This window comes from Thermobia domestica, chromosome 2, assembly GCF_964235325.1.
Source record: "Thermobia domestica chromosome 2, izTheDome1.hap1.1, whole genome shotgun sequence".
Lineage (NCBI taxonomy): Eukaryota > Metazoa > Arthropoda > Insecta > Zygentoma > Lepismatidae > Thermobia > Thermobia domestica.
The window spans coordinates 280177487-280204274 of record NC_137455.1 but is presented as its reverse complement, the minus strand read 5'-3'; the positions used below and the strand labels follow the sequence as shown (position 1 = coordinate 280204274).

The 26788-nt window shown below is 33.5% G+C and overlaps 1 protein-coding gene across 1 annotated transcript in view; it reads left to right on the top strand.

Moving 5' to 3' along the window:
* Positions 1-5646, top strand: part of LOC145678519 (sclerostin domain-containing protein 1-like) — a 154411-nt gene extending 148765 nt beyond the window's left edge. The window contains exon 2 of the mRNA XM_081748765.1: positions 209-5646. Coding sequence (XP_081604891.1) covers positions 209-579 — 371 coding nt within the window. The 3' untranslated portion in view covers positions 580-5646. The remainder of the gene's footprint in view (positions 1-208) is intronic.
* Positions 5647-26788: the final 21142 nt, after the last annotated feature.

Below are 26788 nucleotides of genomic sequence, written 5' to 3'. Positions count from 1 at the left end.
TTTTCCTATCGCCATTCAAACTAAAAACAGTAAATATATTCTGTAGTCTTAAATATTTATTGGTACTGTAAGTGATACTGGATTAAGTGTACAGGATAAATAAATCATGGAAATAATACAAACTATTGGAACTTTTAGCCTGATCTTTCAACTATGTAATATAAATGAAACTGCTTCTGATCTTATACAATTTTCTTTTTCTTTCCAGAAGTTCAAATTGGATGTCGCCAGTTAAGATCCAAGAAGTACATCTCTGATGGATTTTGCACTTCACCACGTCCCATCACCGAAGTAGTGTGCGCTGATCATTGCATCCCTGTGCAGCAACCGCTATGGTACGCTGATTATATTAAAGTGTGGGCCACGACGGATAAAATTGGCGAATGGCGATGTGTCGAAGATGTCACCAGAAGGAAGAAGATACGGCTTTTGTGTCGGGATGGTGAGAGACGCACTTACACTATTAAAATCGTTAAAAGCTGTAAATGCAAGCGGTATAAGAAGGAACACAACAAGACGTCATTGGTTGAAAAGAGGAAAACAAGGCGGTTACGTACCAGACATAGGTCTCGACCGTGAAGCAGAATTATCTGTTGTTCATTGTTGTAATTTTTACATATTTATCTCACATTTAAAGGAGGTACATAAAAATTCTTCATTATTGATTTGCGACGAATTATCATCAACCATTTTTTAATAATAAAAAATCACCTTATGATGCTTATAAAATCAAGTCTTAATCTTTAAGGCTAAAGCTAATAAATAAAATATACCATAGTGACAGGTTTTGAAATAAGTAAAAATTAGAATGTTATATACGATAAATGTTATTCTTTACTAAAAACCACAACTACTTACTAACATTAAAATATTTTTGGATTAGAGCCAACATACTACAGCTGTGCTTATACCTTATTGAGTATTTTTCATTTAGTTGATTACTTTTTTATTTTCAAAATTTTGGAGGATACAGTAAAATAATTAATTGTACATCTGAGATCCCGAATAGTAAAATGTATTAAGAAAATATAGCCATATATGTGTGATAGAAACAAATTATAAAATGCAAATTATTGGTCATTTTTCAAGGTTAGTATATCCTGCTTGTAATTCATTATCGTTCATATTATTTTTAATTTCGTACTATTATTAAATTATGAGATATCAGATGCAAATTTGCGTTTTCTAGTGAGTTTGAGTTTAGTGATCAGAGTAGATTGCAACAGTATTAACTCATGATATTATAAATTTTAACTTAAAAATTTAACTTGTTCAATTCTAACAACTATTCGTCTCGTCTTATTACATGAAAACAGTTTGTATCATTTTGCTAGAAAAGGTCCTGATTCTTATGGTAGGCTACTTATTGCTAAGATATGTTCCTTTTAGCGATTAATTATTCGTATTATTTATAGCAACAGGTAAATGTAGTTTATTTAAAAAATATTTTAATAGAAATTTACGAGAATAGATTTTAAAACAATACCAGTCTGTGTTAACTAAACGCTTTACCTTTAGCAGCTAAATGATTCATTTGTACTTAGTTTCTTAACTTTAACAGATAAGGACATTCTACGTACATTCTAAGCACATTTTTACGCGGAGATTGACTATTATTATTATTATTATTATTATTATTATTATTATTATTTTACAAGTCACATTACTTTATTATTCTTAATATTTATTCCCAATACAACATGTTAGTTCTCACAGTCATGTCTCTAAATTATATAGCCTACAACTCAATGTTATTTGTTGTGTAATAGGCAGTGCGATTTCAGAATAATTAAATGTCTCTTTACTGTAGTTCTGTTTAATTAAATAGAATAGTCAAATTCAGGAAAATGAACAACTCAGAAAATTATTACATAGTATTAATAATGAAATCCAGCACAAACTTCGTAATATAATTTTGTTATGATAAATCTTTTAGTGTATACATATCTTTCTATGCCTATTGTCAAATGTATATGGATAGAGCATATTATAATAAGCGTTGTCGTTCCTGAATAGGTGAGGCTTTAGAATCGTAATTCATAATCAGATTCACTTTAGAGGTGGTATGTAAATAAAAATGTACTTTCGATGCTCAAATAGAAGTCTTTTTCAAAGGATTGAAAGAAGTTACTTATAAATTTCCATTGCTGTTGATTATGCTAAGCTGTTCAATGAACTTCACAATGCATTTCCAATATACAACGAAAACTAAAAGATATTATGTTCTTGTAACGTAACTTCTAAAATTCTTACAAAATGTTTTCAAGCATAAAATAGACAGCTTTTTAAGAAGTGCCTCATCTTTGGTGTGCTTTTAAAGTAACTCTAACGTTTTATGTGCTAGACATATCCTTGCCCAAATCTAGTTTCTTTTTCTTACAATCTACATTTCTGGATCATCCTTAATATTTGTTTTAATGAATACAACATGTTAGTTACCGCAGTTCTGTTTTCAAATTGAATACAACTCAATTGTCGTGTAGTAGAAAATGCAATTCTAGGTACTTTGTGTACTTTTCTTTTGCATTTCTGCTTAATAATAAAATAATCTAGTTAAGAAAAATAAAATGTCAGACGTTTAGGTAGCATGCTGTTCAGTATTGAGAAGCCTTTTTTATTATTATTTTAGCAATGACTGAGTACAAAAACAATATTATTTCATTTAATATTTTCTAGTAGTTTAAAAAATATGAACATATTATAAATTGTAACAAATAAATATACATATTTTGTAAACGATATTCATATAAAACATTCTATTTGTATGTAGTAGTAAAGAGCTAAACACAATTGTTAAGGAAAAACATAACGTTGTAAGAGCATCTTTAGAAGACAAATGGAAAAACAATATTCTGAGATGTAATTTATTTTTTAATTGTGATTAAATCTAGACTAACAATTTTCAGTCTAAATTGTGGAATGCTTATTAGGACTCAAAATGAAGATTTTCTCAGTGGTTAGGTAGATAAAATGTTTTAAATAACACTTAATGGATTTTACATTATTTTGCAAATTTGCAACCAGATATAGTGTGTCGTTTCAATGTTATTTCTCATGAAATAAAGGGTGTTTATACGATTTATCAGGACGGATTTTTAATACAAATTTTTCTCTACTTCGACAAATACAATACATCTTTACATTTTTTTTGCAGATAAAGAAACATACTCTGATATCATTGAACAATAACATAAATATTTAAACAATAAACTTAGTTATTTATATGGACGTCTTGCATATACAAATTTTATTAGTTTATGCAGAACACCATTTCCATTGCATTGACATTACAATCCTAATTTTCATTAAAATGTTTCTTACGGCAATGTTGGTTTACACGATGATATTTAGTTACTTATTTTTCATAACAAACTATGAAATTTAAGGGTATTTTCAAGAACGAATTTCGTTCCTTTTGAGAAATTTAAAACGTTTCAAGTACACAATATTGGATCATTATATAATGTGTGCATATCAAAACTCCGAATTGATTCTAATGTTTATTTTGAGCTTGTTCCAAATTACAATTATTCATTGAAATAAATTCCCAGTTATTCATTGGAAATCACGATTATGCGATCACACACGACATGATAAACGATTCTACATGACTTATATAACATTGATATGTTTTTACTAACTTAAAAAAAAAACAATATAATTTTAGAATATTCTCACATTCTAAATCATTTTGGGATATCAACATAGTCAAAGTACACATTGCTTATTATACCCATTACGAAGACAACTTTGATTCAAAAATAGAAGATACATAGCATATCGTAACATGCATGCGTAACATGCGTATCTTTTTCCAGTTCCAAACTTGTATATCCAGAGTTAGAGAGTAAAAACAACACAAGTAAATATCTTTCGGGAAAAACATGTGTTTAAATATGGACCCATATACAAGTATTAGAATGCTTCTGTCATGTAGTTAAAAGGAAATATGAAATATTATTCAGGAATTTTCTCTTAAATTTTGCATATATAAATTGTGTTTCGAGTATACATCATACAACTAATTTAATATCACATTTCACGCCGTCATCTAAATTTGCTTGGTTGAGAGAAAGATTTACACACAACTGTAATGTGTGTATGCGAAAAATCGTTTATTGTTTTTCAATTAGAATTGTTAATTAGCTAAAACAGAATTACAGGAAATGTTTTGTTTATTTTTAAGAAACTAATCCTCGTACAAGTGTGATAGAAGCGGAAACAGAGTGGTAGGTTTAAGCATATATTCGTGACGTGACACCACGAATACATTTTCTACTGTCCCGATTAAAGTTATTTCTTAAAACAAAAAATAACCTTCAGATTTTCATTGCAATCAAGGACAACGCTCAATACTAAAACAATAAAAATACGTATTAATTAACCTACATTATTTAATAATTTTTGTATATCTAAATGTGTTCTTATTTTGTACTTTAGTAGAAGTTGAAAAGAAGTGAGAGAATCTTAATAACTGAAGAGATAATCCAAACCTATACATTGGAAAACTGCTTAACATAATTTGTCTTTTAGCTGAAAATTATAATTTACACTTACAAAGTTGATAAAGTACTGTTAACATGATATATATATCTATTCAATTTTTTTTAAAGTAAAAAAAGTATGTAAGTTATTTTACAAGGTTTGATTTCGTAGATAGGTTTCCTTCATTTTATTATTTGTGAGAGTATAACGTTAACGTAATTTTAAAATGGCTATGATTTATTTGTATTTATGTATCTAGATTCCCGCTTTCAAGTAATTCATGAAGACCAAAGGTTTAAACTGATACGTAAAAAATAAAAGAAAACACAATTTAATAACACTCCTTCAATCAACGTGGTGTTCAATTGGTGTTAATAGTATGAGAATTTTCTGCAAATACTTAACTATTGTAATGATATGTACTTTTGCTTTTGCTATGTGCTTTATGATTATTTTTTTCAGCATAACTTCCTTTAGAAAGAAATATTAGGTGTGCGTTACTTGTAAACTTGGAAGTATTATTGTACTATTTTTTAAAATTAAGAACATAAATTGTTATAGGACATTTTTATTAAGTATACTATAATAGATTATAGTTTTTCTTTGTAACATTTGGAAATGTTTTACCTCATGTCAAAGTTTTGAGTTTTTGGTTTTGGGTCCGTATGGAACACCCAGGTTATGAAAGACTGAACTGACTATTAATATAAGTTTCGAATCACAACCAGGGATTGAGACTGGTGTAATTGTTAGGTGCACAAACCACCATACAAAATCAACACTCACAATGTAAGTCATTCCTCTGTCTCATATCCAAGAGAGCTAGATTGCAAAACAACACCACTAACCCTGGCTCTCTTCTTCCAAAGTTATATAGTTTTATCTGACTTACAAGACAGAGAAAACATTTCCGTGAATCGAGTAGTGATAAGCTGATAAATTTCATGTTTTAAAAAGTTTAGAAAGTAATATTACATGTGATCAACTATATTTTAATTGTTAACGTGTTTTAAATATTAAAGTGAAAATGTGGCTTTTATCATTCAAGAAAAGTATATAATTTATTATTGAACAGCGGGAATCTACTATTTATTTTTTATTATTTGTACATTTTATATGTTTTTGACAGTTTTGATAATAAAAGTATTTTGAAATTAACAAGGATTACTTTATGTACATTCCCAAAGTCTATTTGTACAATTCAATAATGCAATATTCATTGTCAATATTACCACCTTTTAATAGGCAGTATTATCTGAGATACTATCAGTTTGTTGACTGATAAATAAAACTATCAGAAGAACTACATGTAACAGTTTCATCTACTATGAATAGCCTATTATTCGAATACAAAGAACACTTGTCACTGTCACTTGTGTTCTGTTAAATTTATTGTAACTTAGCAAAATATCGTAAAACTCCAGGTCTGAATTAGCAACTACGCTGAATAGACTGGAATCTAGGAGGCATGCAGTTTCCCATCCGTATTCTCTAAATATTGAAGTAACACTCGGGAACAGGAAGCGCACTTACATATACAGTATAAACATTTTTTTGATATTGCAACCACTGCTTCAACAGGCCACGCGCCAGTACTGATAGAGAACGCTAACAGGGTCCGTATATGGGTCAGTTCCACAGGGTCCGATCAATACACTTTAGCGCCTTCAGCTCCGAAACTGCCTCCCAAACAGACGAAGTTGTATTGTAAGCTACATTGACCAAATTATCGTTAACAATGGATCTATCACTCACTTGCGTCTGTAGAAAGTCTCATTGTTGAATACACGGTTATATGGCAGGATCACTCGAAAAGGGAAAAGGATATTATAATATGCAATTCAGAAACAACCAAATGGAAAAGTTTTTAGTACAATAAATTAACTTATTTCGTAATGCTAATATAAGGCGGATGAGAAGGAGCGAAATAGCCGTCCTTGGGAAATTACCTTTTCTATTTTCATATTTATAAGTTAGTTTGAATTCGCTATTATTACATTAGTAATCAGAATTATTACTATTTAACGTAAGCTTAAAACGTATTTCTATGTAAAACTTTTATATTCGTCTTATTAATAATACGGTCATTCGTGAATTGTTTTAATAGTTACATATGTTCCTTTTCATTTATCGAGTTGAAAATAAAGGATATTCCTCAGGCACAATCAAAACTCAATAAAATAACAATGCACAGTACTTCACTTCTTATAAGAGAATTAAGAAAAGATTCAAAACAGTTTAAACAGCACGAGCAACCCCTTCTTGGTCGTGAAGGCAGGGGTAAAAGTGAATCTGAAAAACTAGGGGGATTCGTGACGTCACGCCATCCCCTCGTGCCTACTTTGCCCATTGTAATTTTTTAAGAAGTGGAGGTACGTCATAGATATTTTTGGAAGTGAGGGGACGACGTCTCTCGTGTTCCCCTCACTATTATCCCCCTCTAACTCAAATTCAGTTTTATGCACCACTCCCTCGCTCATTTTCGCGAAGCTCCTCTTTCTTCCCACTCCTCCATCATTTACCCATGAAGTATTAAAAACTGTTGAGCCTGGCCCTGATAAGTGAAAAACTTATAACTACTACGGAAGTGCTGGTGATTGATTGTTAAGTGACTGCAACTACCTGTCAACAATGCGATAAGATAGGAGTGATTCAAATAAAAATGCGCTTTTTCACGTCAAGAAATGGGAGCTTCCTGCAAAAGCTCAGTGTTCCTGTATGTGGTTGCGGCGTTCATTCAACTATAAAATGTAAATTGCTCTTTCTTCCAGCTATTTTATATCAGATCTTGAGATATACATCAATATTGTCTTAGTTGAAGAACAAAGCTTTATTTTTACCCAAACACTGCTCTAATACTTCAAAAACCGAAAAAAATAAAGAAAAAAATGAAAGGTTGTACAACCATGCAATTTATAGCTGCAGCTGTACCGGATCTCAATATTATAAACCTTGCTGTAGAGAGTAGGAAGTTCTACAAACAGTGATGCTATGCATTATTGAAGCAAGCGATCCTCCCTCTCATTAACTTCCCCGCTAAACTATAGGAGTAAGTCTCTAATCTACGACAAAACACAACAGAATATTCTATAAAAATCTAGTGTGTTTAATAAATATGCAAGAAAATATGTTACATAATATTGGGTGAGAACATATTCCTTTATTATTGGTCCATTTCAACTGCAAACAATTGAGAAGATTGGAAATTTTCAGGAAAAAGTAAACCATATTCTACAAAACTATTTTATTTTTATTTATTTATTTATTTATTTATTTTACGAAATTTACCATATAATTTTTATTTAAATTTTTCCAAGGGGTGTTAGTGAGTCCTGATATTTGATATTAACTTCAACTTCAAGAGAGGGAATTATGTGGAAACCTCAGTAAGCATAAACATCTTATTCTGTTATAATCAAATAATATTTACAAAAGTTATTATAGAACATTTACCTTCAGAAGAAGGGGAAAATCTTTCTTTTGTTCAGGGCCTCGTTGGCTCAGTGGTAGAGCGTTCACCTGTGGTGCATGGGGTCCTTGGTTCGATTTCAGCTCACGCCAAGTAAGCGTTGTGATGGGCAAACACCGTGTGCATGGGTTTTATCGGGGTTCTTCTGTTTCCTTCCACTTTCTTCATTCCACCATTTTCATTCATTTCTTATTATCACCGTCTCCTTTAGCATAACCGGCATAAGCGTGAAATTAATATTTTTATGAAAGATACCTTGGATATATATATATGGATATAGATAAATAGATAGATACCAAAGGGAGATAGTTTTTACTGCATTAGGGGCTAAATTTACTACTTATTCTTGACTTAATTTAATCCCAAAGACTAAGGATTACTGAAAAGAATCAAAGGAAATATACATAATATTGTTTCAAAACCGAGCGAAAAAAATGAAATGTTTTAAGTTTTACGTCGCACGATTATGCCGGCTAGGCTAAAGGAGACAGTGATGTTGAGAAATTAATGAAAACGTTGGAATGAAGAAAGTTGGAAGAAACGGGAGAGCTCCGAGAAAACCTATGCACACGGTGTTTGTCCACCACAAAGCTTACTTATCCTGAAATGGGACCGAACCAAGGACCCGATGCACCAGAGATGAGCGTTCTACCACTGAGCAATCATGGTCCACTCAAAACCGAACGAGTTTTTATGTAAGTTTTTATAGAACACTAAACAATGGAGAGGGGAAGAGGATAATACCACAACTTTATTCTTTACTGATTTCAACTCCATGCAGAGTGAATGATTGTCGATTCCTAAAGAAAATGTACGACATATTACACCAAATTTGAGTAGTTGTAACGGAAATTATCGCGTACATATTTTTTAATGGGGAGGGAAAATCCACCTTACATTGGGGGACTGAATTAAACGTTTATTCTTGACTGATTTCAATTCTAAGTATAAGGGGTTACGGAGAAGAGTTAAAGAAAGTGAACATTAAATTATATCAAAATTCAAAATCGAATTAATTTTATAAATTTTATCATGGAATTTAAAAGATATCAAAGGAGGAGAATAGGAAAGTAAATCCACTACTTTAATTTTTACTAGTTTTAACTCTGGAGAGAGGATGATTGGGAACCCTTAAAGAAAATGTACGACATATTACACCAAAATCGAACATTTTTAACGAAAATATTATCGTGAAATTGAGGGAGGTTGAACTCACCCTATCACTCGTGGTAAATTTTAAAATTGCTTAGAAATATGGCTGCAGATTTTTGTGTTCCCTCATTTTAAATAAGTATTGTCAGTTTTTTTTAAATAATTGATTTTCATAGTATATGGCAAGTATTTATTGGAATTTACAGACATAAGATACCATATAGTTTGGAGTAGTGAGAAGGAAGAGGATGCAGAGCATCACTAGTTTTTACGTAGTTTATATTGGAAAATTTCAATATAGGTATCAGTAGCGGCTCGTAGTCTCTACAAGCACCGGTTGCAATGTTGCAATATCAAAGGTATGTAGGTACGCGCAAGTGTTCCCCTCCCCCAGTATTCTTGAGTCTTATCCAAGAAATATTCAGGAAATATGAAGAGGAAAGTCTTTTAACCTCTATTTGTATATTATTGATTAAATTATTTCTCTAATATTAATTTAATATATAAGCTATTTCCTTTTTTTCAAACAACCACTATCAATGTACGTTTATACACTATTTATATACAAAACCTCAACACTCATGTTATTGAACACAAGATAAATCGAATATATAGTATGTGCTGTAAGCCATGAATGATGGCGTTAATCCGAAAAGAAGAAAAAAAAAAGCAAGAAAATTGCATGCACGCAGTTAAACAAAATTATTTAATTATATAAACTATGCATTATTTTAGAATGGAAGGTCTTTCTTCGATCTTTCGGGCTTCAAATTTTTCTATGACTTTATTGAATTTTTCTATGACTTTATTGACTAATCTGAAATGCTGCTCGCCAAGTTTCTCTGAATAGAAAGCACCGCTACCGCAAATATTTTCCGCTTTATTTTTTTTAGGGTCCAGAAACATCTCTCTCCTCCGACAATATACATTTTGTTAGCATTTCTTTGTATAAATATACGGAACAAAAAGTCCATTTTCAGGAACCACGTATTTTTTTTGTCTGTAAAGAAGCATGAAATCTAAGATGTTTTCCTTTGAAAATGAAAAAAAAAAATAGTTTAACATTCCAGCAAATTAGGCTAAAGAAGACAGATGAGTATTGGAAGTGAATGATTTATGCTCTCCGCCGGAAATCGAACACAGAATCATGTGCACGAGAGGCACAAAGGTAGGAATTAGACCTGTAGTAAGACATTTTCTTCTTGGAGACTCGATTGACCCCCCCCCCCAGAATAGGATTTTTTTAAAAATAAATCTTATCCCAAGAATTTTCACCTTTGGATTATAAATGTTAAATAAAATCTATTGACTTCGAACGACCGCCCCCCAAACTTTCAGCCTGGATCCGTCCCTGCTACCACCAGACTTATATTTGTTCTTTGCGAGTTTATGTTTTGTGAATAACTTCTTTCTTCCACGCGTCTGTATCTTCCCCACCCTATCAATTGAGTCAAGCGCTGCTAAGCGGAGGAATTCGTAACTATTACAGAAGCTGACCAGTTGCGGAAAAAATGCAACCGTAAGGGACCAATACGGGAAGATAGGAGCGTTGCAAGAATAAATCCACTTCCCCATGTTAAGAGATAGGAGCTCGCTGCCATATGCTCAATGTTACTGCTTCCAGTGGCAACGTTCGCTGCCACTGGAAAGGTAAATCTCTCTCTTTCTTTCCGTTTTTTAATTGACTTTTTTCAGAAATGCATCAATACTGTTTTGCGCTCAAGAGCAAAGGTTTATTTTTTACTGATACACTACTTTAACGCTTAAAAATATTTTTAGTATTAAAAAAAAATATCCGGTTGCACAACTATGCAACATATAGTACCAGCCGCCACTGATAGGTATGTAATTCTAATGTATGTTTATAAATGAATCTTCCATGTTTATGTCTAAATTTGCAACGCTGGGTAGATTGTATTCCCTAATACTTAATGGATTTCAACCTTAAACAATAGGGTTATTTCTGCAAGTGGAAGGAAGAGATATTCCAAGTTTCATAAAAATGGGATACATTTTACGAGAGCTACCATGGGATAGATAGACAGACGAACAGATACAAATGCCAATCGAGTCGAATAGTAGAAGCTTCGCTAATGCTCGCTTCAATAAGTAAGTGGCTTGCTTGGACAGATTTCAACCCGTTATTCCATAGAGAGAGAGAATGGGTACTTTTCATTCGCTTGCAAAATAATTAAAATACACATATCTGTTGTTTTTTCGTAGTAGGTGCAGAACCTAAAAAAACACAGCGTTCTCTATGACTACCAGTCTGACATTCCCCTAACATTGGTATTGAAATCAAAGGTTTAACAGACAATATTTATTATAATTGTGTTTACTAAAATCTAAAACTAAAACTTGTTGTTTACGAAGGATTGTGACCAGATAAAGTGGTTGTGGTTCTCGTCGGCACGTAGGGTTCTGGGGTCAATCCCTGGTGAGGAAAAGACTTCTTGGTATCAATCTTAACATCGTAGAATAGTTGGTAAACTATTTATGTTGAAAGGAAGCACAAACCACAAGCTTACAATGACTGGGATCGAAGCAGGGAACTCTAGTACCACAGGTGGAATATAGTATTTTGTGGAAAACACTCCTTTTTATTTACCAATAAAAATGGATGATCTACCTTAATAAAATTCGTTAATTTGCTATCTATAATTATTTCCAAGTTATAGTCGACTTCTTTATATCCAATGCAAGTCCTCTGATAGTTTACTAGAACTTTTGCGTAGGAAAAAGGAATTAAAAACAAATTAAGGAAGGCGTATGTTGATACTACTTCATGTTTACCTTATTGCGTACAGACAATGGCTGATCTCATCGGAAGAAAGAAGAATATATTCAAAATTAATTGACGTAATAATGTCATTTTTATCATCAGTAGTAAAGCAAAAGCACATGTGACGTTCAATGTGACGCTTATGAAATATTTATAGGTTATCGTCAGTCAGGAGTGACTCGCACAAGTTATCTCTGACGATGAACGACTTCGTAAAAGAGTGATGATTGCAAAACACATATCGTATGCAATATCAAATTATGTGTGAGGTGAATGTGTGCGTATATGACTCGTAGAATGAACTAGGAAACTAAAGGGGAAAACATGCTACAGAAATAAAACACGGCACAATGTGAAGGATTATAATCTTCGGACACACCTAAGAAACAAAGAATGTAGCTAAGTTCTTTTACTCGAGTATGCATTTACTACGTTTCTTTAAGAAGGTTTACGCTGCATCAAACTGTGCCACAGTTGCAAGGAAGAAAACATATTATTATTATTATTATTATTATTATTATTATTATTATTATTATTATTATTATTATTATTATTATTATTATTATTATTATTATTATTATTATTCCATCACATGCGCAACAAACATGCACAGCCTAGGAACATTGTAATTCAAAATAATGAAATAGAATATGTAAACTCAAGTAAGTTCTTAGGAATTTGGATAGATAAAAATCTTTCCTAGGATGTGCAAATAACTAAGCTTAGTAAAAAATTAAACCAAATATATTTCGCAATTAAAGTTCTTAAAAATATTTTAAGAGAGTCTACTTTAAAAACAATTTACTTTGGATTATTCCAATCGAATTTAACATATGGTATTATATTTTGGGGAAATACACACAAGGCCAAAGTAATCTTTACGATACAGAAACGAATAATAAGAATGATGGCAACTGCTAAACCAAAAGATCATTGCAAACCAATATTTAAAAAACTTCGTATACTTCCAGTACCCTGTCTGTATATTTTAAATCTATTGATATTTGTAAAGAAACACCTACAAGGTATCCTTACGCTAGTAGAACAGCAACATGATCATGATACAAGAAACAAAGAAAACTTTTCTATTGTAGAACACAGAACAGTATTATATGAAAAAGGATGTAAATACGCGGGTATCATGCTTTACAATAAACTTCCGAAAGAAATAAAAACTCAGGACTCTGTTGCTAAATTTAAAAAAGAACTCCAGAAATATTTATTACAACATTGCTTTTACTCGGTAGAGGAATACATGAACTGCTAAGTAAATAGAAACGTTACAGGATGTACAGTAAATCAATGTCATTACTTGCTTTTAGCATTACATATTTGTTGGAGGGTTTCTAAATACACTGCAAGTAGTTTATTTTTAACAATGATGTCATGTAAAATGTACAGTGTAATAAGATGTAAGAAGTAAGGCTTAATTATTAACCTAGTGTGTGTAATTTTCACTATTATTGTTTCTTTTACTTTTGTATTCATATATAAATGACGTGTCCACTTCATATGCATTGTATTACAGTGCTAAATGAATGAAAAAAGACGAAATAAATACAATACAATACAATACAATTGAAGCGAAGCATTTACCCTCTCTTGAATCTTTAGAAGACTTGAAAACAGGAACCTTTTAAACAAGATCGTATCTTACCACTCATATCTGGGTTTAAAAAAATGACTCTAATGTAAGTGTAGTTGACTGTTAGTGTTGAGATAAGGAATAGACCTTATTAAATAATCAAATGGTTCACATTAATAAGTTATGCACACTCCCGTGCTCCACACATACAATTCCAATAACATTGAACTGAAAATATGGTGATTGAAAATTGCAATGATCTCTGTGTCTGTTCATACCTGCATCCTATTCGACGTGATTGTATTCTTCTCCATATATGTGATCATAATCTCCAAACACGGTGAATCTTTATATAGAAAACTTTTTTCCAGTTCGGTTGTTGTTGGTCAAAGTTTAGCGTCCCTTTTCAGGAGCGACACGCACCCTCATCATCAGGAATCTGCTGCCTACAGTCGGACAATTTGCCCATGCCGACCAGATGCCGCGGTCGGATTGCCGGCGCCGGACACCGGCGTCTTTCCACGCGATTTTCGACCGCGACGGACAGTTGCCTTGTTGAGCAGTCAGCAAACAACCGGAAGTGAGCATTAAATGCGCCGCCGTCGAAAAGACGCCGGCATATGGAGTCAGTAGAGGGTCAGAAAGAGGCCTTTCCGACTGATTTGCCGACTCTCACGGTCGGCAACAGTCGGCAAAGAGTCGGCAAAGGTCATTTTATTTTACGATTTTCGACCGCCTGCCGCCTCGGCAATAGGTCGGAAACTTCGAACAAGTAGATTGTCGTGCCGCCGCAGACTGGCGTCGGCTGCCTCCGGCGGCCTGCCACCGTCGACGGCGGCAATCCCTCTTTCCGACCTTGACTTCCTGATGGGGCTGACTCGGAGTGATCCGGAATGGACTCGGAGTGACCTGGCGACCCAGTCAGACCCGAACAGAGTCGGCAACTCAACCTGATGTCCAGGAAGCAATTTAAATATAAATTCTACAATATTACGTCAAATTTCATAGTGGATTAATGATTTTCACTGCTCGAGCTCAAATATTCACTGTTTGATTCCCAGTGTTATATTTTTCATCAAGGTGCCATTTCTTCATTATTTCAAGTATAATTTCGTGTTTATTCGTGTTCTCATACTGAAAAGTAATGTGGGGAAGACAAAAGTAAAGATTTAACATAGCCTATTTGGACTCAGTGGTAGCTCTTACATGCTACAGGACAAAGTTTACAGGTTTGATCAATTAAACTTTCGCAATTCCTTATAAGAAAAGATATAGTTTTTTATTTCTGTGATAAGCATGTGTTTACACTCTAATATAACTTGTAGTTATCTTTCAATAGAATACTTATATTCACACATACCTACACATGAGAAAAAGAAAAGTATCGATTTAGTGAAGAGAGAGAAGAAAGAGAGAGTGGGAGGAGGGAGTGAGAATAGATTTGTGTTTGTTACAATTAGTACCTTCTACATACACTCCACGTTTATTAAGATGTTTCTTTGTCTCCAGGTCACACCGAATTTATTCGGGTCACAAAGTGTCATCACTGGCTCATGACTAGGATGTCTTCTAGAAAGTAGAAACCACCTCTAGCAAACATCTCTGTGAGCCGAAGTTGCTAAGCATGACGCTCTTGAAGTCTCAGTGTTTTGAAGTCAGCTGCTTTAGTCATTTAGTCAGATACCATTACTTCTCTCTTGAATAAAAAACGAAAATAATTACTAGAATGATTGAAATTCCACTGTGCATCCGAAGAAATTGTTTAAAAATTGCAACTCATTGGAAACATGGTGTGCAGAACGTTTCAAATGCGAATATACAGGGTTTTCATAAAGTATGGACGGAATTTAATTCGCTTATAATTTACATAAAAATAATCATATTGAAATCAAATAAAGTGCAAACGGTAGCGGAAGGATTAAATTTTTACCTGTAATCTGCACCAGCTCAGTTCATTCACCGCCACACCTCCAACTGGGCGCCATTTACGTCCACACATTCGTGTAGGCGGCGCTGGAATCCACTCACAGCGTTTCGCCATGTTTGATCCGAAATGTCAGCCACAGACGCCCTGATTTTGTTCTTTAAGTTCTCCAAACCACTTGGCTTCTTTGCATAAACTTCCGTTTTCACATGACCCCAAAGCCAGAAGTCGCAGGGGGTAAGGTCGGGTAATCTTGGCGGCCAAGCGGTCGGGCCACCGCGGCCAATCCATCGGTTAGGGAATTTCTCGTCAAGGAACTGTCTCACCTTGATTGCATAGTGAAGGGGTGTCCCGTCCTGTTGGAACACGATGTCGTTCTGAATTCCACGTGCCTCCAGTTCCGGAATGAGGTATTTCTGCAACATATCCAGGTACGAATCTCCATTCACGGTCTCCTCTTCAAAAAAGAACGGTCCAATCAGATGATCATAGGACACAGCGCACCAAACGTTCACTTTAGGGCTATCTCTCTCATGTGTCTCAAATTCCTTTGGGTTTTCCGTGCCCCAAACGCAACAGTTGTGTCGGTTAACCTTCCCGGAGACATGGAAGGTTGCCTCATCTGAGAACATGATGGCTGAAAGGAGAACGTCGTCATGTTCCAACTGCTTGAGCATGGCGTCACAGAAGTTGAACTGGATGTCCAAATCTTATCTAACAGTGTTGCCAACTAAAAATTTAATCCTTCCGCTACCGGTTTGCACTTTATTTGATTTCATTATGAGCATTTTTATGAAAATTATAAGCAAATTAAATCCGTCCAGACTTTATGAAAACCCTGTGCAAATATTTCCCTGTATTCACATACAGTGAAACCCGTCCGGAATATCTCTTCTCTAAGCCAGCCACACCTCACCTCGAGCAGTTTTCGTTGGAACGGAATAATAGTTTCGTTAGAGCAATGTATTTGAACCTATTTTACAACGTTATATTTGGACCTCCTCTCCTCCTTGCAGCAACTACTGGTTTTGTAAGAAAATATTACTGTTACTGTCTTCAAGTTTGTTCCCATTTCTTTGGGATAAGTACTGTTGATAGATTTTAGGAAATTGTGAACAGTCTAAGACATTCATTTCCAATTTGCCATTGTATGACGCAGGAGCATGGGTTATATGCTTGGAGCATCGGTTGAGAAAAACATGGCAGAGCAAAGGAGAGGAGAGGACGAGGCAGGAGAATGGACTACAGAAGTGTTGGAAGTATGCGAGAAGTCATGAATTTAACAGGAATGTATCTGCAAAACCATCTATTCTGCAATTAATGTTCTTATTTGCTTGCCATCACTACTTTTATCAACGCACTAGATTCCGCGTCCTCTTATCTGTTCATGTGGTTTATCGAAAATAGAAGAAACAACCCTGATGTCACAGAGCGGAAATTACTGCAAAATTAATATTATGAATATTTTCATTTTACAGTAAGAGGTCTAATAATAATTTTTGAGTTTTAACGTCTCATGATTATACTCCGAGACTAAGGTTGACGGTGATAATTAGATGTATGACCGATAATTAGATAATATTGTCATGAAGAAAATGGAAAGGAACGGGACCTCTGGGAAACCCCCCCACACAGGATTTTTCCAGACAATAATAATAACTTTATTTAGTGCTGCTAATAGCTTATAAGGAAAAACATAGCACTTGTAAAATATGAAACTTGAAGAATATGTACGAAGTGAAACAATAATCATAATAAGTTATAAGTCAATTGTAAATTTAACAGATTAGGACCCTTCTCAGAAAGTAAAGATATTCATTTTTTTAAAATTCAAAATGCCTTTAGCATCAAGATACAATAATAGTGGTCAATGTTCTAAAATATTATTTCCTAAATAATGTGGTTAAGTTTCATTTAAAATAAATTGGGACTTCCTAAATTTTCATGTTCATCAAGCTACAACATATCACTTTGTTGTGATATTGGTTAAATATACTGTAGAAAAATATAACAAATTTATTAAAGATTGGTGGATAATCCTTTGTCGTAAATTTAATACACTGTGTTCTTAATCTGTGACAATAATATTCTGTATAATTTTTGTGTGGTCAGTTTAAATTATAACATTTTGTAACTCTTTTTACGTTAGTATCACATATTTCGAATTTAACGGAACTAATGTCGACTGATACCTTATTCTACAATTTAGAACACTTAGGCTATACCTACATTTTCTAGACAATATTCACTACAGTACTTTTTTTCTGATAACACTTGAATGAATGATTTATCGATGAATTTTCTTCTCTCAAACTTTGGAGTCACCAATAATTTAATCTATTCAAATTATGAGAATGATAATTCTTCTTCATTTTATAACAAACCAATCTAACAACACGTTTCAAAATCGCTTCTATTTTGTTTATTAGCATGTTTCAGATACTGTTCCATATGTTTGAACGAAACACTAGTTTAGATTTAACAAGAGTCCTATATATATATAAAAAAAAACATATGGAAATAAACATATGAACTACCATCTATAAAATCAGTATATTAATTGAATATATATCCTATAACTTTTCTCGTCTCTTGTATTGTACCATATCATTCATATGACCACCAATTTTCAGTTATCAGTCATATACAGTACCTAGATCATTCATTTGTCTTCCTTTTTCATTATAGTGAATCTCGTTCGTAAATGTCATATATTTAGATTTTTCACACGTAATTTCTAACAAATTACCTTTGCATCAATTATTTATTGTATCTAATCTTTTTGTAATAAATAATTCTCATATTCATTGTTAACTACGCTAAATAATTTTATGTCATCTGCGTACAGTAATATTTTTGAATTTTAAAGTTTTTTCTGGTAAATTATTATTTATAAATAAGAAGAAAAGAAAGGGTCCTAAGGAAGACTCTTGGGGTATTCACTTTCCTGCTTGGCCTTGAGGCACTAGATGACACATTTCCAACTACGTTAAAAATTCTATTTGACAGATAGCTTTCAAATCATCTAATATATGATAATGATAATCTGATATTTGGTAGTTTATTAAGAAGTAATTTATAATCAACGGGGTCGAAGACCGTTGACATATTCATATATATAACATTAACCTGTAAATTACGTTTTAATGCAACATATGTGAAGTCAGTAAAATGAATAAGTTTCGTTATAATCGATCTGCGTTTGTAGAATCCATAATGTGCTTCAGTTAAAATATTTTTACATTAAAATATAAGTACTCTTGGACGAACAATTAAAAATTTTTAGCAAACATGTTCGATAAACTTATAGGTTATAGTCTTTAATATTTTTACGATCATCTAATTTGCAAATTGGCACAACATATACTTGCTTCTATTTCGAAGGGAATAAATACTCCAGTTTTTAATGAAATATTATAAATGTTCGGTAAATTTGTTGCTACATTATTAATACAGGCTTTAATTATATAGCACAGAATATTATCGGATCCATGGGTAGCGCTTCTTTAATTTTTCTAACTGTTTGAATTATATGAGTTTCCATTAAATTTGGAATACAAATCGACATACTAGGTTGCTACTAAATTTTCTCAATTTCATAACCTTAGAAACTGGATATTGATTAGAATCTAAATTTAAAGAATTAAAAATAATCTTTAAAAGACTCTGCAATTTCAATCATCTTTGTCACTGATATATTATCGTACTTTATATGTCTTGGAATTTGTTATACGATTATTTGAATGCTATCCAGAAATATAAATTGTCTTTACTAATATTGTTCTCCAAATTCGAGAATACAATTTTCTTACTTCAAGATTTTTCCTTTTAACGATCTTTCTCAACTCGGAGTACTTGATACCAAATATTAATGTATAATTCTTTGACCTTTACAAACTTTTTATTTATTTATTTATGACTTTAGCTCTCTGCTCATCTATTTATATGATTTATTTTGTGTTGTTATATGATTTCTTAAGAACATGAGCATCAAACACTTCATATATTTTATTATACAAGTTTTCTGTAAGTTCGTCAGCATTGTTTACATTATCCATAATTCACTTATTGTCTTTATTTTATAATATACCTTCGAGAAGTCAGCGTTTTTAAAATCATTAATGGTCTGATATGTGTTTTTCTTAGAGTCTTTATTGCATCATGCTATATGCCAGGTATGATGTTGTGGATAAAACGATCAACTTTTGTTAGTGCAGCAAGATTAGGTTTAATGTACTGTTTTCCAAATTTGTGAGCAAAAGGTCCAGTACTCTATAATGGTTCCTAATATCCACTGGCGCAAATCCCAGGCGGGATGAGGGGACATGTCCCCTCCAGCCTTGGAACTGGGAGAACTGTCCCCAACAATAATCCGATTTGACATGTGTTTTTGGGGGAGAAATGGGATGATTTGTATCCGATTGCCACAAAAGAAAGTGAGATGAAATTGATGTCCCCCAGAATAAGCCACAAATCTGCCCGCCTCCCAATGTTGAAGGTAACTCTGCTCCTCTGATCCTCAACAGCACTGTTTCTCAGCTTCATAAATATTGTGAACATAGCTTTTTTTTTTTAATGTTTTCTCCAATGTTGAAGACAGATTTGCGCCGCTGTTAATATCGTATAACTTGTCATTTGATTTAATTGAAGAATATTGTTTAATTCTAATACTTTTTCTGCTTTTTGTCCTACCGTATAAATTGTTAGTATCTTTTCCCCAATCAACGTATCCTGCATTGAAAACTCCAAATATTATGCTATTACATTGTAAACAACTAAGAACGTAACCAGTCACAATAATCTATAAAATTCTTTAATGGTAATGTAGGAAGAAAATAATGTAATCATATTAAAAGTGGTTTATTGTCCGGGATTAAAATTTTTATTAATATTAGGTCTAGATTATCATCAGGAACATTCATCGATATGTACGAGTATTTCTTTATTATTATTATTATTATTATTATTATTATTATTATTATTATTATTATTATTATTATTATTATTATTATTATTATTATTATCATACCTCCACCTCCTTTACTTTCCTTTACTACTGATAGATTTTTGTACTTTCTAATGGCATTATACAGGGTGTTTCAAAACAACATCGACAACGTTTTGGAGGTGATTACTGACACCAAGATAAGACAAAAAGTATAGACCATCCTAGGTGCACAAATGCATCCTTCCGTAGTTATAGGTTGCCGAAAACATGAAAAAATAAACTTTATAGGTGCATAGCTTCAAAACTATGGGATCTACAGTAGTCGGGTCAAGACTTCACTTAGGAACTAGTATGTACCTTATCCAAATATCCATGTTTCAGAATCCTGTAGTACTTGCGGAACAATTTTTATACAGGTAGTTGGAGGGTACTTCAAATTATATATCCGTAGCCAAACTCCCCCTATAAAAATTGCTTCGTGAGTACCTTAAGATTCTGAAACATGTATTTTTGGATAGCGCAGATATTAGTTCCAAAGTGACGTTTAAAGTTCATTTTCTCATGTTTTCGGCAACCTATAACTCTGAAAGCAAGCATTTTTGCACCCAGAATTGTCTATACTTTCGGTCTTATCTTGGTGTCAGGAATCACCTCCCAAATGTTGTCGGTGTTGTTTTGAAACACCCTGTATATATCAGATTATTGTACGGAATATTCGTTTGATTCTCTGAACCATGTTTCAGAAATACAATAGAAATCATATTCTTCAGAATTAATTTCATTTATGAATTAGTATTCCTTTCCATTAAGACCAGTGTTTTATCCAGGCATCTTAGGAGGGGAAATTTCCCCCCAAAGTTGTAGAATTCCCCCCAAATTTATGAAGATATAGGTATAGCCATATATGCAGTGTTTTATCCAGGCATCTTAGGAGGGGAAAATTTCCCCCAAAGTTGTAGAATTCCCTCCCAAAATTTATGAAGATATAGGCATAACTATATATGTATTTCCGGTTTCAAATTTAACGTGCGGTTTATGTTTCTGCAGTTTGCGAAGTTTTCAGTCGATGTCCTTTTTCTTATTCTCAAAAAGTAACATTTTTTCATTGTACCATTTTTATATTTCTTACTTCCCTTGTATTTTGAGAAAACGCTTGCTCAAAATTATTATTATTATTATTATTATTATTATTATTATTATTATTATTATTATTATTATACAAAATATGGAAAAGTTAGGGCAGGGCCGGTGCTAGCAGTTTTGCCGCCCTGGGCGGTACTTTCATATGCCGCTCATTTAACCACATTTTGACAGAAGACGTTCAAGTGTCACAAAAAAGTACGAGGACTATCCAGAAAGTAGATTACGTTTTCGTCTGTGTCCGCTAGGGGCGGGGCTAGCGCGGCCATCTTGGGGTCAGAGCGTTGCGCAGCTCAGTCGGCATCTAGCCGTGCTAGTGAGAGGTTCGTGCTGTGCTCCGTTAAGATACTGTGACGGTTTGAAATGTCTGCGTTAATTGAAAATCCCGCGAGCTGCGAGGTGCGTGCAGTAATAAGGTTTCTGACAGCAAAAAACTGTAAACCGATAGAAATCTATCGGCAGCTGTGTGAAGTGTATGGGGACAACATTATCACTGAAGGTGGAGTGCGACAGTGGGTCATAAGATTTAAAAATGGCCGAACCAATGTTCACGACGAAGATCGAAGTGGGAGACCCAGCAAAGTGACTGCCGAACTTGTCGAAAAAGTCGATGTTAAAGTCCGTGAAAATCGAAAGTTCACAATAACGGAACTTTCTTTGAGTTTTCCACAAATTTCGCGAAGTTTGTTGCACGAAATCATCAGCGAAAAGCTTGGTTACCACAAGTTTTGTGCAAGATGGATTCCAAAAATCTTGACAGAGGACCACAAAAATCAGCGAATGGCTGCAGCGTTGCACTTTTTGGACGCCTACAATAAGGATGGTGACTCTTTACTCGATCGCATCGTTACTGGTGACGAAACATGGGTGAAACACGTGAACTGTGAAACGAAATTGCAATCGAGGTAACGAAGTGGTTGAAGTCGCAGGCGGCCGAATTTTTCGACGAAGGAATTTCCAAGCTCGTACATCGCTACGATAAATGCCTTAATTTGAATGGTGACTATGTCGAAAAGTAGTATTTGTGTGTGGCTTTCATCTGTATATAATAAAATTTGTTTCCTATACTTTGTTGATTTTTTATTCCAAAACGTAATCTACTTTCTGGATAGCCCTCGTAAGATGCTCAACTTAAAATCATGTATGAAATGGAAAAGAAAAAAAAAAAAAAAAAAAAAAAGAGCTACCTCTCTCAAATGCTTACCTAATATTTAAACGATTCCATACATGACACAATATTCAGTATGCTCGATTTCGCTATATATCATCAGAACATGAAATAAAAAAGTATGCTTTAGTCATGACTATGAATTTTAATTTTCAAGCTTATTTTATATCCAAAGGTGTTTCCAATACAGTATGGAGCATGAATATAATATAGTGAATAAGATATTACGGCAAACCTAAGTGATTAACTTAAAACTTATAATGTGCTAAAACACAGTAGAGATACATAAATTTAACATACCTTAATTGAAAGAAACTTTTCTTCCTTTGATATGAAAAAATTCCTTTACCACATTCGCTTAGTTCAATGTTTGAAACAATTTGTGTTCTATTCATATCCTCGCTAGACCACTCAAGCGTGTTTCAGACATAGGATAGAAGAACGTAGATAGTTTTTAATAAGCTTAATTTAGAAAAAAACTTCTTTCTCCATTTGCCACTGTTCCTGGTAAGGTTAACAAAATCAAAAGTGCAACACTGACATTGGGAGCAAAGTCATGTTCCGTAATTAATTTTAAAGTAATTTTGGTGAACTTTTAAGCTTAATTATAGAGGATAACACTTTCTGTTTATCTTTCAAATCATTGGAGGTGAATCTTTTGATTATTGTGCAAATGCTGGCAAGTTTAGCACACTTTTCAGAAGAAAGTTCAGGTGGCATATCTTTAAGATTGCTTAACATCGTAAAGAAAATCGAAATATTCACTGTGATGTTTAAGTTGTTCAAACCTTTCACGTAAAGCTTACCCAATCACGTCTTCTAATAAAAATCGAATTTGTATCTTATTTGTGGATCTTCAATAGCTTCATCCTCTGTCTCGTACTGAATCTGTCTCTTCTTTCGACTTTGACCTTGCACTGTATTACCTATCCGTGAATCACCATCCGTATCTAATACTGATGAAAACTCCATCACATCAACTAAGTAAGATTGAAATTTTGGATCATTTCTGCTCCTCCCAAAGTACTCAGATATATTTTCGAGAAACCCGACTGCATCCAACATATAAGAATCAATGCTTTGGAGACTTTTGCCTACTATATTTATGTGGAGTAAAAAGTCATACCAGATAACGAGTGAGCGAGGAAAGTAAAATCACGTAGCTGGTTTGCTATACACAGAACATCGTGGGCGACCACTCTATCTGTTCTATTGTCGTTACTTATTTGAAGTAAGTAATCGTAAACCTCCCCCTATTTGATATGCAAGTGGAGCCAGAGCATCAATTCGGCTCTCTCACCTTTTGGTGTTTAATGGTTTAAAAATGAGACTGCTAATATGTTCTTTTAGTATGGCTCAACATTGAACCAGGGGTGCCCACAAGGAGGGGATATGACGCAAACTGCGTCATTGAAATATTTGGGGGGTAAAAATCTATATAAATATGTTTGAGGGGGTGTAAAATTAATCGAAAAGATTTTTTTCATGAAAGAACACCTACGGATAGACAATTGAGGGGGGGTGCGTCATGGACATGAGGGGGGATGGGCACCACTGATTGAACTGATACAGAAAAAGTCATAAACTTTTTTAACTATGCAAGAAATGAAAGGGCATACTGAGATGTTGTGGCTGCATCGTTAATGACAAGGTTTAGTGAATGACTAACTGCAAAGAACATAGAAGACTCGGGAATTTATTTCTAAAATTCTCTTCTGAATACCTGAATGTTTACCTTTATATTGGAATCATTTTCATATCCTTGGTCCCTCATGTCTTCGATAGGAATGTTCGTTTTCTTTAGCTGTTTAATTATTACTTCTGTCAGTCCTAGACCAGTGGTGTCTTTTACTGGTACGAAACCAAGAAAGTGTGCATAAATTTTTACAAGGTATTATCTGTTACTGTATGTAATTTGTACAAAACGAACGATTATTGTTATTTGCTCTGTACCAGAAATATCTGGCGTACAATCTAGTATTATACTATAATATTTTGCTGCTTTCAACAAAGACAGTATTTTACTTTTTATTTGTTTACGAAGAATTTGAATAGTTTCATTTTGGACATCTTTTCCTAATAATGGGGAAGTTTATTTCGTCCTCCCATGTTTAGTTTAATGTGTTCGGTCATGACGCTGTCAATTTATAAATTGGTTTAAAAATCGCTGCTAGAACCTAAATGTCAATAGATGTCGTAGGCTAGAACAGCCTGTCTCAAGTCGTAGTGTACCTTCTGTATACTTGTAATGGAGCGTTAGAACATTGCTGAATAGAAAACATTTAAGTCACCTTGAAAATCTTATCGACCCTAGCTGAAAATCTTATCTACGTCGTTGCAAAGGAAATATTGAACGAGATACCTGTGGCTAGTAATTGAAAATGAGAAAGAATGCTCTGAATTTCCTGCGTAAGTATTATCCTGAATGTGAGTGACATAAATTCAATTACATTCTCACGTGCAAACAATTTTATTTTTCTATGCAGGCCTATTACGAAGCATTATATTTTGATAGTATTCTTTTCTTTTTCAAATATTTGCCGCCCATTAGACTTGCCGGCCCTGAGTTGGGGAAACGTCCTCCCATGAGTTAACGATTCGAATGCTATGTACGTACCTTAAAGAAGGAATAGAAAAGAAAGAAAAGAAATGTAATAGAAATAACAGTGACTCGGTGAATATCAAAGAAGGGAAGAATAATAAGCAGAAATATATTATAATATCTCTGAGGCATGCATAAACATATAGTTTCTGCACCAAATTTTCCTATTATCTCCCAATGAAGCATAAAAACATAATAGTGGTGAAATTGGATGACGATGGGGTAAATAATACGAACCGAAGCAGAAAGAAACTTACGATACTGCGATATCTTGCACCAGTTAGTTCGCTTATTTGTCACTAGATGTCAGGAAAGGATAGCTGTCTGGCTATCCTAAGAGTAAATGGAACATGTACGAGTAATGTATTAGTAGCCAGCTATTTCAGAGGTATCTGGGAATAATTTCGAACATCTTGATTGGATAATTGCCTCTTTCAGCGTTCTTCATTTGGTAATTTCATTCTCGATTGGAAAATGGGTCGGCAATAGTCGTACAAAATTTGTTTACTTTGGTTAGTATATCTAAACTGATATTTGTTTTCGCTCAGTACACTATCTCTTCACGTTGACTTTTTTAAAAAAAAAAAAAAAAATATTCGATGGGAAAAATTCAGGCTCAGAGTAGTCTCCTATCTCAACATAGCTCTACAAAATAGCTTACATAATAATCGAAAATAAAGAAAGTAGAAAAATTCTTGAACTTACGAATAATACTAAATAGCCTACATAGGCATATCAAAAAATAGGTCTATATAGGCCTATATAGGCCTATCAAGCAAAGACCTCATAATGGTCTGCGGTAAAGTAGTTTTTGAACATATAAAATGTGAATTCTTCCAAGGAGGGTTGCATCAACATATGATACGATGTTCGCTCGTAGTTTTGCACATACGATGCTCTAACTATGGCCAATTTTATGATATTCCAAACCCCGACACACTTCACGGAACAAAACGTTTGTGTAAATTATAGGGCATAATAGAAAATTGCCGTTATACGTATTTTGCTGATGTGGGTATACACTGAAATATTCATCAAAAACTCACTTGTGAATCTGCTGAGATGCTTATTTGAACAAACTCAAGCTGCATGGCGCACTCCCTCTTCAATTCTACTGACGTGTGATGTGTCTCCAAGAAAGCAGGCCGTTTTAAGGTAATGGAAAACCCAGCAACTGTCGGGTTCTCTCTTTTAAATAGATAAAAGTAAAATCAAGTGCTGAACATAGATCGATTAAGATATTACTTAACCTTGGTATTAGACTATTTGATATAAAGTACGTGTATTTTATGGAAATATCTATGAGGAAAGAATTAAGATTTACGTTAGAAATATTAATTTAGTTCTGTCGATCGTCGTTTTCAAACTCTAGTTTAAAAAATGCTATTGAATCTTGTTTTACTTTGTTGTTAAGTTGTGATTTAGTCAATTGTACGGAATTAACATTAACATGAGTTGATCCATCGAATATTTCTGGAAACGATTATTGTTAATGACTGCGGTAAACAGTCATTTTCTAAAATGAAATTATTA